General features: G+C 35.1%; 1 protein-coding gene across 1 annotated transcript; it reads right to left on the bottom strand.

The window, feature by feature from the left end:
- Window positions 1-993: 993 nt before the first annotated feature.
- SELE (selectin E) lies at window positions 994-12568 on the bottom strand (the record flags this gene model as incomplete). The annotated part of the gene is made up of 14 exons (XM_083358156.1): window positions 994-1001; window positions 1754-1864; window positions 2496-2681; window positions 2796-2981; window positions 3650-3835; window positions 6514-6699; window positions 7017-7202; window positions 7317-7502; window positions 8172-8357; window positions 8605-8790; window positions 9893-10078; window positions 10190-10297; window positions 10964-11350; window positions 12556-12568. The coding sequence occupies 14 exons, from the start codon at window positions 12566-12568 to the stop codon at window positions 994-996; spliced, it is 2301 nt and encodes a 766-aa protein (XP_083214282.1).
- Window positions 12569-13606: the final 1038 nt, after the last annotated feature.

The raw sequence follows: 13606 nt of genomic DNA, 5'->3' as shown, positions 1-13606 counted from the left end.
GTAAATCTGTCATGTTCCCTTGATATTTTCTTTCGTGATCGCATCACTTAGCAACAAAGTTGTTGCTATCCCAATTGTGCTCACCAAGAAAGGACTACTTGCACTCCTGGAAAAGTTGGATTGGATTATCAGAAGTTTAGATTAAATGGAATCTAAAATTGTATGAATCCATTTTAAAAAGCATCATATATGGAATAGACCAGCCAATTGTATCCCAGTTTAATATCATCTACTGGGTGAAGATGGAAAAATTTATCCCATGGAACATTGAAAGAAGCCCCAGATGATTTTTATAAAGGTTCAAGATATAAATCTTAAATGTGTCTTAAATACTATAATATTTTCTTAGTCAGCTTTGTTGCTTGATGGGAAAAATATATATTTTTTTTCATAAATCAATACCCAGCCATGAAGTAAAAACTTTAAGCATTATAAAAACATGTTCAGCTTTTTATCGGAACATGTAATTTAACATAAAATACATACATAGTTTGGCAACCAGTATTTCTCCAGGCTTCAGGAAAAGTTCTTTTTTTCCCCAGTCCTATAACCTAATACTATTCCTTACTAGAAACGTTAGCATATGCCCTTGGCTATTTTCACATTATGGAGTAGCACCAGTGCTTTTTTTGTAAAAGAAAAAGGTGCCGGAACTCACACATGTCATACAACCCACCTTGCCTACCCTACAAGGTTCCATCCAAAAAAGGTGCCGGAACTCCGTTCTGAGCGTTCTATGACAAAAAAAGCCCTGAGTAGCACTCTCCTACTGAACTGTGCTCTTGGCCTCCACCCACCCACCCACCATTCTATGCACTATTAAAAGCAATAAACAGTAGCTTTCTTCATAACTTACTTGATTAAATGATTTGAGGTTGGAAACTACCTTCTGAATCAAGGCTCGAAACTGTGATCAAAAAAACACAGGAAAAATAATGTAAATTACTGGGTCCCAAAACAATATACTAACAGCCAAAAATTGCATTGGATTCTTCAAGAATCTGGAAAAAGAACATACCTTGTAAGAGTGAATGATTTTTCTGCAGGAGAGAAGGGCAATGAAGAAACAGAAGGAAAGAAAAAGAAAAAATAGTAAGGTAAGATTTTTTAATTTTTGTACCCATTTTTTAGCAATTGCTAATATAAACATATCTGGATTATCTTCTTCATTTTGTAAAGAATCAACTTATATACATACAAAGAATAGAAATCATTCTATAAGTCTGTATGTATAAGAATATGTATCAAAAGATTCTCATAAGTTGCTTTTTAAGTTAATCTTGCTCTCATCTGTTATCAAAGTGAAAGTCCATTCCCATAACACTTGTTCATAGAGTTAAATGTTACTAATTTAATTTATATTTAATATAGGGATTTCTTTAAAAAAAAAAACAGATAATAGCCCAGGAGAAATTACTGGGACTGCAGCAGTCATGAATGTGAAATTCAAACCTTCCAATGCTTGCTACAATTTCATGTACACTGTTAACAATCTATATTATTTGAATCTGTTTAAAACAGACATTTTAATACATATTTTTTGCTCTTGGTATGTGCATTCAGACAAAAAGATTTATCTCACTTTTATCCTCCCACACACACAAATGCTCAAGATGATGAATATAGCTTATAGTCCTGCTTCCTACAAGTTTGTGAGGGAGATTAGGCTGATAGATTTACCTTGTAATTTCGCTATTTCTACACAGTACAGTTGGGTATTACTTTAAAACAGCAGATTGTAAAAATGTCTTACTTTTTCTTTGAAGACGCTTTTGGACCCAGATAATGAACGATATCACTGATAGGGCCGAAAGCCCAGTGACTGATATAGGAATTGCTAAGAATTTCCCAAGCGCTGGAAAAGCTAAAATTGGAAAATTGGAATAAATTAGAAGAGTATAAAAATCTGTTCTATTGGCTTTGAATTTGTTGTTCTAGACAGCAATGGCAACCCACTTATGAAAAACCTTGCCAAGAAAATTACAGGGACTTCTACAGGCATTATCTGAGAACTGGACATGATTGAGCGGAAGAAAAAAAAATACTATATATTATTCTAGCATCACTTCCTATTTATTGTATGAGGTTGATTTTTCAAAATTCATGTATCTTCCTTTGGAGCATGAGTGCAAAAATAAGCCAGACCAAAGTAATTGTTATGAAAAACTGGGGCTTTGACTTGCTATTTGCATTTTGGTGAGGATTTACAAAGCAAAATGGCCACCTTAGAATTTTCAGATGCTTAAGGCCCCAAATGCATGCATTTAAACTCCTGAATTTCCCCCCAACTATTCCTATGAGTCTATGAATTTGATGTAGTTCTGCCTCAAAGTATTAGAAATTACAAATATAATATTTACACATCATAAAGATGCTTATTTCATGAAATTCTAGTAAAATCCCTGTCACTATGATGTATGAAAAATGAATCCTGGTATGCATGTAGCACCGATAACCAAAATATATTACTGGATAGTCCGATCTCTGTCTCTTACCTTCACAAACAGGAATTGGCTGACTCCAGTGTCCGTCTGATGAGCACTGAATCTGGGGTGATCCTCTTAAAGTGTAACCCTTTCCACAAGCAAAATCACACGTTGACTTATATTTCAGTTCTGTATCATGATGGGAACAATTCATAAGGCTTCCTTCTGACTGAGGTACGGCTTGACATTTCACCACTGAAATAGAGGCAGATCGTGCTGTAAATCATCCCATATATGGTCAAAGAACAGAACATAGAAAAACAGCAACTCTTTGTGAGTGCAAGTAAGGCAACAAGATAAAACCTTCACCTTCACATGTTGGCTCCTGTCCATCCCATTTGCCTGATGCTCCACACTGAAGCATATCGCGGCCTTTCAAAACGAAACCTTCTTCGCAAGAAAAATTGCAAGATGAATTCCAGGCATAATTTCCAGAAGGGTTGGAGCAGTTGAATAAACCATGCACAGGCCTCTGTAGTGCATGACATTCCACAACTAAAGACAGAATTGTATTACATTAGATTAGGCATCTTCCTTAGTCAACAAGATGCCTATTGGCTGAAGACAAACTAAAGCTGTGAATTTCTTATTATAGTACTGAGGTTCCATTTAAACTCCTGATCTCTTCTCCCAATTATTTGTTTATTTTCTGTTTCAAAGTCTACTACCAATCTCCATGATTTTTTCTCTATAACAAATAATTCATTTGTCTTTACTCCAGCCCATATAAATTATATTTCAACAAGATTTCCATTCTTGTTTTAGATTTGGGGATACATTCCCAATAAAAATGTCTTAAAATTCACTCTCCTTTTTTGACAGTGCATTGAAATTCAGAATAATCTAAGGGATGTTCTTTCAGTGGAGTCAAAGGGACTAGTCTAGTTTAAACTGTACAATCCTTTTCTCCATGCTGAAAATATAACTCTTGAAATATTTTCTATAACTTATTTGCACTTTCTTTCTTAAAACTGGGGACAAAATTCAAAGATTCTGATTCTTTATAAATATTTTCCATATGCATTCATTGTTTTATAGACTCAACCTGAATCAAAGAAATTATACAATGCTGCTTGATATTGCATAGTTTCATATGTATTTCCTAACTTCAGCAAATGTATGGAGGCGACAAATGGCAATTTTTCAATGCTTTTAAAGTTTACCTTCACATTTAGGAACTGGACCAGACCATTCACCACGTGATGAACAATGGATACGGGATAACCCTTTCAGCATGTAACCCTCCATGCAGGTAAATTCATAGACTGACTTAAAATTTGGATTTGTGTCGTCTGAAGAATGTTTGGCTATTCCCATCTCAGGAGGCTGCACTGCTACACATTTCACTGCTGGAATTAAACACAGCCCATGCAACAATTTACTTTTTTTGTATGAAAATTTTTAGTTTATTCAAAGAAAGTTAAAATACAAAACACCAAAAAATTCAAAACAGGACGAGAGAATTAAAAAACATAACAAAAAAACTAAAAAGAAAAAAGAATATTAAGACATATAGACATAACCTCCTCCCTAACTGAATGCTGATTAATATAATACAGCAATGTTAGTTTCCCACCCACTGTGAAACAGGCCAAAAGAATTTTAAACTGTTAAACAACTAAATCTACTTACAAGTTGTTATCCTGTCATCTATAAACTATATTAATAACAAAATAGTTACCAGAAAAGGCAATAATTACAAATATATAAAAGTAATAAAATTGTGAATAATAATAAGAGAAGACAAGATTGAAATTCCAAAATGCTCTGTTAGCAAACTATTATTATAATCAACTTGTAGAAAATTTACCATGGCTTCAGTCCCAAATCATGTGGTAATGAAGAAGCAACTTATTATCATATATGGTGGACATGTAAAAATGTTAAAGCTTTTTGGATAAAAATATGGTGGATTTTTCAGAAAGTTTTTAAGAAAAAAATAAGATTTACCCTGCAGTTACTTTTATTGGGGATTATTCCAGATCGTACTGTTATAGAAACTGAATTAATGTTACATTTAATAACGGCAGCCAGATTGTTGGTGGCGCAATATTGGAAGAAAGAAGATTTACCTACAGTAGAACAATGGATACTTAAAGTAATGGGAGTAGCTGAAATGGCAAAAGTTTCAGTATATTTGAAAGACAAGAAAAATATATTTTGGAATGGAAAAGATGGATTGATTATATTCAAAACAAATATGGGACTAGAAAGTTTCAAATAGCATATGAATAATTTTTAATAATTATAGAAGTGTTATTATAATTATTTTAGTTTTGTTATAAGGGAGTTAAAGGGTAGAAGGTTTGTTAACGTTGTATTAGATATTTAGCATATGTTTGCTTAAGATTGCTATATGTAATACCCTGTATTCTGCTTTGGGAAGTCCGGGGCGGGGGGAGGGAAGGGGGGAGGGTTGGTGGGGAGGGTTTTTTTTCCACTAAAACTTTGTAAAACTTTTCAATTTAAAAAAAAAATCCCAAATCATCCCAAATATTAACCCTAATTGGTCCTGGATCAAATATGCGCATTTGTTTCTTTATACCATCTCTTTTCAACTGTCGATCATTCACCATAAGTCTAATCTCTAAAGCCAATCTATCTTGCCCAAAAAACCCAGATAAAATCATTTCTCAATCATTTGTATTAACTCCATTTTCCACTCTTTCCTCTTTCAAAACCCATTAACACTGTTCTCTGCTATTATATAAAAGCACAGTGTTACACTTCTGTAAGCTGTGTGGAGCTGGTCGTATTCTGAGTCTATATTTTTTCCTGGCCACTATAAAGCTGGGCAATCACATTTCTTCTCAATGTTCTGCACCATCTGTGTCATTTCTGTGTCTATATTTCTTCCCATTGAATCTGCTACTTTGAAAACAAGTTCTTCTCGTAGGTTTAAAGTATTTAATGTCTGGAGGGGTTTTTTTTTACAATGTTTTGCACAGACTTTATAAGTTCAACCAACGTTTTAGGGGGAAAAAAATCAGTTAAAGACTGCATGTTGCTAGCCAGGCACTGTTTCCCCACCTTGGGTGTCAGCTTCCTCCTTCTCTCTGTAATCCAATATGTTGTTGCTCAAAGCAGGGAGGAAGCAAAGAAGACAGAGAAGATATTTTCTGACTATATTGATCCAAAAGGTTTTTGCAGGTTAATTAAATACAAATCAAAAGTCATGTGCTGTGTTTCATTTTGGAAAGCAAAAATGGATAAAAGCAATCCAATAATTCGAAGAAACCAAGCAAAAAAGAAAACAGAAAAAATCAGCATTCAGCCAACCAATTGATTTTTAAATAACAAAAACAAAAAAGTGAACTTAAAAATCACAGGCATGTTTACAATTTCTTCTGGTAGGAAGAGATGTAAATGCCCATTGATTTTTCAGCTGCTCCCACAAGGAGCTGCAGTCTTCAAGATTCCCTTCCTGAGCGGATCCACAGCCATCCAAAAGTCATCTTGGGTCAATCCTAAATCGGTAAAGGTAAAGCTTCCCCCACACATGCGTGCTAGTCATTTCCAACTCTAGGGGTCGGTGCTCATCTCCGTCCAAGGACGTCTCCGTGGTCATGTGGCCAACATGACTAGATGCCAAAGGCGCACGGAACGCTGTTACCTTCCCACCGTAGTGGTCCCTATTTTTCTACTTGCATTTTTACGTGCTTTCGAACTGCTAGGTTGGCAGAAGCTGGGACGAGTAACAGGCGCTCACTCTGCTACGCGGCGCTCGGGATTCGACCCGCCAAACTGCCGACCTTCTGATCGACAAGCTCAGCGTCCTAACCCACTGAGCCACCGCGTCCCCTAAATGCTCCCTTTCAAATCCAGGAGACAAGACTGCCAAAGAACCAGGTCTGGCAGCAAACGCAGTAGATCCTGAGTAAGAGAAAAAAAGCCCCTTGCTCCTCAGCACACATCTTGTGGAGGAAACTTACACAACAATTTAGTTTGAGGATAAATGGGCCAATTCACTACATTAAAAAATACATCCGGTAGGAAAACAATACTAGGAACTAAGAAAAGAAGGTACCTTCACATTCTGGCTCTGATGCATCCCAGTGTCCAGAAGCATCACACTGGAGTTCACTGGATCCATTAAGTTTAAATCCTTCTTCACAAGCAAACTTGCAGGTTGAATTCCAGGCAGAGTTTCCGGAGGGATCAGAGCAGTTCATGGAGCCATTAGCTGGAGGCTGTAGTTCACTGCAATGCACAGCTGTAAATGACAGAATTTAAAAATATGGCCTGTTATATCTTCATAGGGTATACATATATTCATATATCGTAATTATACATAAAAATGATGAGTTTGGAGGTTAATATTGTATAAGTGGGAAAGGGTTAGGGTTTATTGACTTTGATGTAGTCATGCTTCAATTACAAATATTATATTTATACTTCATAAAGATTCTTATTTTATAAAATTCTAGTAAAATCCCTGTCACTACGATAAGTATGAAAAATGAATCCTGGTAGGCATGTAGCACCGGTAACCAAAATATATTACTGGATGGTCTGATGTCTGTCTCTTACCTTCACAAACAGGAATTGGCTGACTCCAGTGTCCGCCTGATGAGCACTGAATCTGGGGTGATCCTCTTAAAGTGTAACCCTTTGCACAAGCAAAATCACACGTTGACTTATATTTCAGTTCTGTATCATGATGGGAACAATTCATAAGGCTCCCTTCAGACTGAGGTACGGCTTGACATTTCACCACTGAAATAGAGGCAGATCGTGCTGTAAATCATCCCATATATGGTCAAAGAACAGAACATAGAAAAACAGCAACTCTTTGTGAGTGCAAGTAAGGCAACAAGATAAAACCTTCACCTTCACATGTTGGCTCCTGTCCATCCCATTTGCCTGATGCTCCACACTGAAGCATATCGGGGCCTTTCAAAACGAAACCTTCTTCGCAAGAAAAATTGCAAGATGAATTCCAGGCATAATTTCCAGAAGGGTTGGAGCAGTTGAATAAACCATGCACAGGCCTCTGTAGTGCACGACATTCCACAACTAAAGACAGAATTGTATTCCATTAGATTAGGCAACCTCCTTAGTCAACAAGATGCCTATTGGCTGAAGACAAACTAAAGCCGTGAATTTCTTATTATAGTACTGAGGTTCCATTTAAACTCCTGATCGCTTCTCCCAATTATTTGTTCATTTTCTGTTTCAAAGTCTAGTACCAATCTCCATGATTTTTTCTCTATAGCAAATAATTCATTTGTGTTTACTCCAGCCCATATAAATTATATTTCAACAAGATTTCCATTCTTGTTTTAGATTTGGGGATACATTCCCAATAAAAATGTCTTAAAATTCACTCTCCTTTTTTTGACAGTGCATTGAAATTCAGAATAATCTAAGGGATGTCCTTTCAGTGGAGTCAAAGGGACTAGTCTAGTTTAAACTGTACAATCCTTTTCTCCATGCTGAAAATATAACTCTTGAAATATTTTCTATAACTTATTTGCACTTTCTTTCTTAAAACCGGGGACAAAATTCAAAGATTCTGATTCTTTATAAATATTTTCCATATGCATTCATCGTTTTATAGACTCAACCTGAATCAAAGAAATTATACAATGCTGCTTGATATTGCATAGTTTCCTATGTATTTCCTAACTTCAGCAAATGTATGGAGGCGACAAATGGCAATTTCTCAATGCTTTTAAAGTTTACCTTCACATTTAGGAACTGGACCAGACCATTCACCACTTGATGAACAATGGATGCGGGATAATCCTTTCAGCATGTAACCCTCCATGCAGGTAAATTCATAGACTGACTTAAAATTTGGATTTGTGTCGTCTGAAGAACGTTTGGCTATTCCCATCTCAGGAGGCTGCACTGCTACACATTTTACTGCTGGAATGAAACACAGCCCATGCAACAATTTACTTTTTTTGTATGAAAAAATTTAGTTTATTCAAAGAAAGTTAAAATACAAAACACCAAAATATTCTGCTTTGGGAAGTCCGGGGGGGGGAGGGAAGGGGGGAGGGTTGGTGGTGAGATCGTGCTGTAAATCATCCCATATATGGTCAAAGAACAGAATATAGACAAACAGCAACTCTTTGTGAGTGCAAGTAAGGCAACAAAATAAAACCTTCACCTTCACATGTTGGCTCCTGTCCATCCCATTTGCCTGATGCTCCACACTGAAGCATATCGGGGCCTTTCAAAACGAAACCTTCTTCGCAAGAAAAATTGCAAGATGAATTCCAGGCATAATTTCCAGAAGGGTTGGAGCAGTTGAATAAACCATACACAGGCCTCTGTAGTGCACCACATTCCACAACTAAAGACAGAATTGTATTCCATTAGATTAGGCATCTTCCTTAGTCAACAAGATGCCTATTGGCTGAAGACAAACTAAAGCTGTGAATTCTTCATCAGAATACTTACAAAAATTGTGTTTCACTATTTATCATTTGTTGCCATAACAATGTCTACACAGGAAGTCCTAAATTTACAACCATTTGTTCAGTGACTGTTTAAAGTTACAACACCACTGAAAAAGTGACTTATGACTGTTTTTCACACTTATGACCTTTGCAGCATCCCCATGGTCACATGATGAAAATTTGGAGGCCTGGTAAATGGCATGTATTTATGATGGTTGTGATATCCTGGGGTCATGTGGTCACCTTTTGCCACCTTCTTATGAGCAAAGTCAATGGGGAAAGCCATATTCATTTAACAGCTGTGTTACTAACGTAACAACTGCAGTGATTCACTTAACAATTGTGGCAACAAAGGTTGTGAAATAGGGCAAAAGTCACTTAACATCAGTCTTTCTCAGCAACAGAAATTTTAGAGTCAATTGTCGTTGTAAGTAGGGACTGTAATAAGTGACAGATAATGGAATGTAGAATAGAATGTAATTTACATTCGTAGATTCCTCTGGTAATTTAATGTGATAATCTTTCCAACCTGACCAACACAAATAACAAACTAACAGAAATAACTGAATAACAAATTTTCAGCATAGAATACTTTTGTATGCTTGCTTTTCTTCAGTTAATCAGTGATGCCTTTTCCAAAAATACTCAATTCTCTTTGCTTTCCTATTCTATTTTCCAGCAGACTGTCTCAACAATGAAAATGCTTAGTCTTTGGGAAAGAGTCAAGGTAGTGTCTGTTCTCTAACTTACTTTCCCCAAAGTTTTATTTTTGCTAAACTGAAGCTATTTTAAAACTTCAGTGTATTGGCAAAATAAAATCCACATTTGATGACTTAGAGGATGGTTCAGAGTGTCTTGAGACACACTCATGATTTCAACTGAAGGTAGCACAAGGTGTTTTTTTTGACAATTGAATAAAATGTTTCTAGTTCAACAACACAGATTTAGACAATTCTCTTTCGTTTTCATTTGGTTTCAGCAGTCAAATGTGCATACCTTTACAGGATGGAGAGGGTGCAGACCATTTTCCAGAACTGGTACATGTTATTGATTCCATCTCAGTTGGTTTGTAACCTTCCTTGCATTGAACATCACAAGAAGAGTTAAAGCCAAAATCCTGTATTGGATGTTTGCATGTAAAGATACCTTGATCTGGGTCTTCCAGTTGATCGCAAGTAATTACTACAAGAGAACAGAAGAGTTTGGATAAGGCATTTCTATCAAAGTGGAACAAATGAACAGAACTGGAAATCACAATAAGTTTGAACTAACTAAATGACTAATTAATCATACCATGTTCACAGTCACGTCCATAGAAACCTTTGTTACAGTGGCAGATGTAATTGTTAATTGTTTCTATACAGTCCCCACGACCACTGCAGGAATTTGGACTACAAGAGGCTGCAAGAAAATTAAGCAGATTATATTTTAAAAACTTTACAGCAGTGATATTGTGGCTATTATAACACAATAGTAGTATAAGATATTTCCCTTTAAGAAGGAAAGAGAAAAAAACTATGTTTCTATCTTGAAGATTCATTTTTTTCTTTTGGCTTTTTGTCCTTTGGGTGCTCTTTTTTTCTTTTTCAAAGCTGTCTGCTGTGTTGTATAAATTTCAGTGGAAACATTTTCCACAATAAAAAAACAAAAAAACTAGGACAGAAACAGCCATTTACATAAATTACAGAGATTTTTTCCAATTTCTTGCTTTTAAGCAAAACTGTTTCCACAATTACTTTCATATTAACCCCATATCTTTGCACTTCATACATCCAATGTTAATTTGATTGGACTTCCAAATTATAGCCACCAACAATTATCACATCTGACATTTTAAAAAAATATTACTATAACTTTGGAATATTAGAAGCAGAATCCATACAATGAAATTACTCCAAATACATTCTTACAGAATTCCATTGAGACTTATTATTGATTTACATCAAGAATGATTCAATCCGAATCTAACCTCTTATTTTTCAATATTTACAACAGTCCTAAAAATAAATATGTACTTTTCCTACTGAAAACAGTATAAACAGTAATCAAAGTGATATCAGTCCATACCAGTATAGCACAAAGCTCTTTTAGTTTTATAACACGGTTCATCATTCCACTTTCCTGAATCTTTTGTTCGTTTTATATAGATCTCAACACAGTCCTCATTCTTTTTTACGTTGTTTGGTTCACCTTCAGCCCAGTTTTTAGCTTCTTCAGTCAGTGGCTTGTTTGTTCCAATCCACCTCCATTCATTCTCAATTTTTCGGATACCAATCCAGTAATAATTTGAATTCCTAGGAAACGTTGCATTTAAGTAGTCAATTTCCTCTTTATTCTGAATAGCAACCAGATTTGTGAAATGGGTTTTACACCATTTCTCTGCATTGATATAATTCATGTTTGCCTCTGACGCATGGTATGTCCAGCCATTGCTATCCTTAAATAATAAAAGTCCTAAAACAAGAGATAACAACAAATTGCTGTATTAGAATTTAGCTATCTGAGCTAAACATAAGCCCCGGAGACCAGAAATGTAGTTCATGCTAAAAGAAAACAGAAATAAAGGTAGAGAGGATAGCTATGGAAAGAGGAATGGTTTTGGTTTAAAATACAGATGAGAGATAACTATGCCTTCTTATCAATTGGATGGAGAAGGAAGAGAGCATAAAACTAGCATATGCCTAGAATGGGCTTCTAATATGGAATGGAACTTAAAGTTTTTTTTAGTGGAAACAAAGGACTTGATTAAAAAAAATAGAATAAAAAGAAAGTAGATAAAATATAACAAGGGATCTAGAAAAGATGGGAAAAGGAAATAGACAGGAATGAGTCTTGAGTTTTCAGAATAATAAAAAAGAGAAAAATGAATCTGATGATAACTTTTCAGACAGTTTAGAAACTACTATGAGAGAACATCATTAAGCAGAACTTAGTAGATTTTTGATACCACTCACCCTCACACAAACATAAAATACACAAAATATCCTATACTTTCGACATTGGTTTGCTGTCTGTTTTTAGCCAAAATATTTTTTAGTTTGTATTATTAGTGTAATTTTTAAAAAGTATAAAATAAGATTCCTGTTTCAGTTAAAAGAAACCCACGGTAAGAAATGTTGTTTCCAGGAAGGTCTCCTAAGGTTTGAAACACTCACTTACCAAAGCAAATAATGGAGAGAAAATAAAAGGTATTCATCACAGCAGAAACAATCTTAAAATCCTCTCTTTATTCTTGTTGGTAGTGCTGCAGTGTCTGGATAACAAAATAAAAATAAAATAGTAGAGTGTTGTAAATTGATAAAAGAAGTTTCGGTTCTCTCAAGTATAAATAAAATCATACAATTCACATACAGTATTAAACGTGAAATCCAAACAAAAGTAGCAGTTAAACCTCATCAGCCTTCTGACCTTCAAACTCTTTTCCCCTCTCATTTTCCTCACCCAGTTATCGGCAACCGATTACTCAGTGAGATTACAGGATCGTTTTCAAGAAAGCTAGACTGAATCTATTTGAAACATTTGAATGTTGTAAATACAAACTGGAGCTTGAAAAATGTTGAACTGGAGGAAACATATTCTGCATGCATATTTTTTTAAGTATAGAGTTAAAATAATTTACCCCTTAATCTGCCTTCCAAACACATTGAAGTGACATTTACCAACTATTGGCATTTAGTTATATTGAATGGTAATTAGGCATGCTGCCTGGGAATTCTGAGAATTGCAATTCCAAGTTTTAGGAGAAAATTACTTTCAGGAGATGCCAAGCAATATAAAGTATGAACTTTACAAAAGTGAAACTTACAAACTGCACGTTGTACAATTTTAAGGAAATTCAGATTGGCATTAGTTCTCTGTTGAATTGATAGTTTAATTTTAAAGAGCAGATTAATGTGAAAATTAATATATATTTAATAATATAAATAATACTTTTATTCTTTGATGCATTATAAATGTATTTGCTAAAAGAAATTTATCAAATTGTAGTTTTAAGATGAAATGAATGCTGTCATTACTCATATGTCCTTTTTCTATTAAACTTTCCCTCTGACATCCTTTGAAAAATAAAAATAAAAAGCTCTCAAGTTTGTTTTTTTTAACTTACCAATAGCGACTGTGGAATGTTAGAGCAGCAGAGTAGTTGTCTTGTCTTCTGCAAACTCAAGCTTTAAATTTACTCTCTACAGCTTTCCCTTGTTGATTGTTGGCCTATTGCTCAGCTCACTGCCTTATATAAAAGACTCCGGCCGCTTTGGAAATCCCATGACACATCCAACAGGATATTACCAGAAGAAAGTGAGAATTTCCCTCGGTAGGAAAAAAAAAATCTCCTTGGAATATTCATGATGTTAAAGCACTGAGACCACCTCCCTGCCTTTTCCGTTAGAAAGCATTTGTCCTCATGAATATCTGATTGCAATTCCTGGACACAAATATTTTTTTAATTAATCCTCATTTTTAAAAATGATGTGCTCAGATTCCTTTGTTGATGAAGCTATTCTTGGAATTGGATTTATTTCAAGGATTTATTCTTCAAGATTTTTTTCTGTTTAGTTATGGAGGTGAAAAAAATTCCTTTTTATTCAGTCCATCCATCTATCCATCCTTTTCTCTATGAACTCACTGCAGTAAAAATAGCCTTCCTGCCCTTAATTTTAACTTCATAAAAGCCTGTAAGATAGATTAGGTTTGAGAGATAGGGCCTGACCC

The sequence above is a fragment of the Vipera ursinii genome (assembly GCF_947247035.1).
Source record: "Vipera ursinii genome assembly, chromosome: 3".
Taxonomy (NCBI): Eukaryota; Metazoa; Chordata; class Lepidosauria; order Squamata; family Viperidae; genus Vipera; species Vipera ursinii.
Note: the sequence above shows the minus strand (reverse complement) of the source record. Positions and strands in the feature narration are given on the sequence as shown.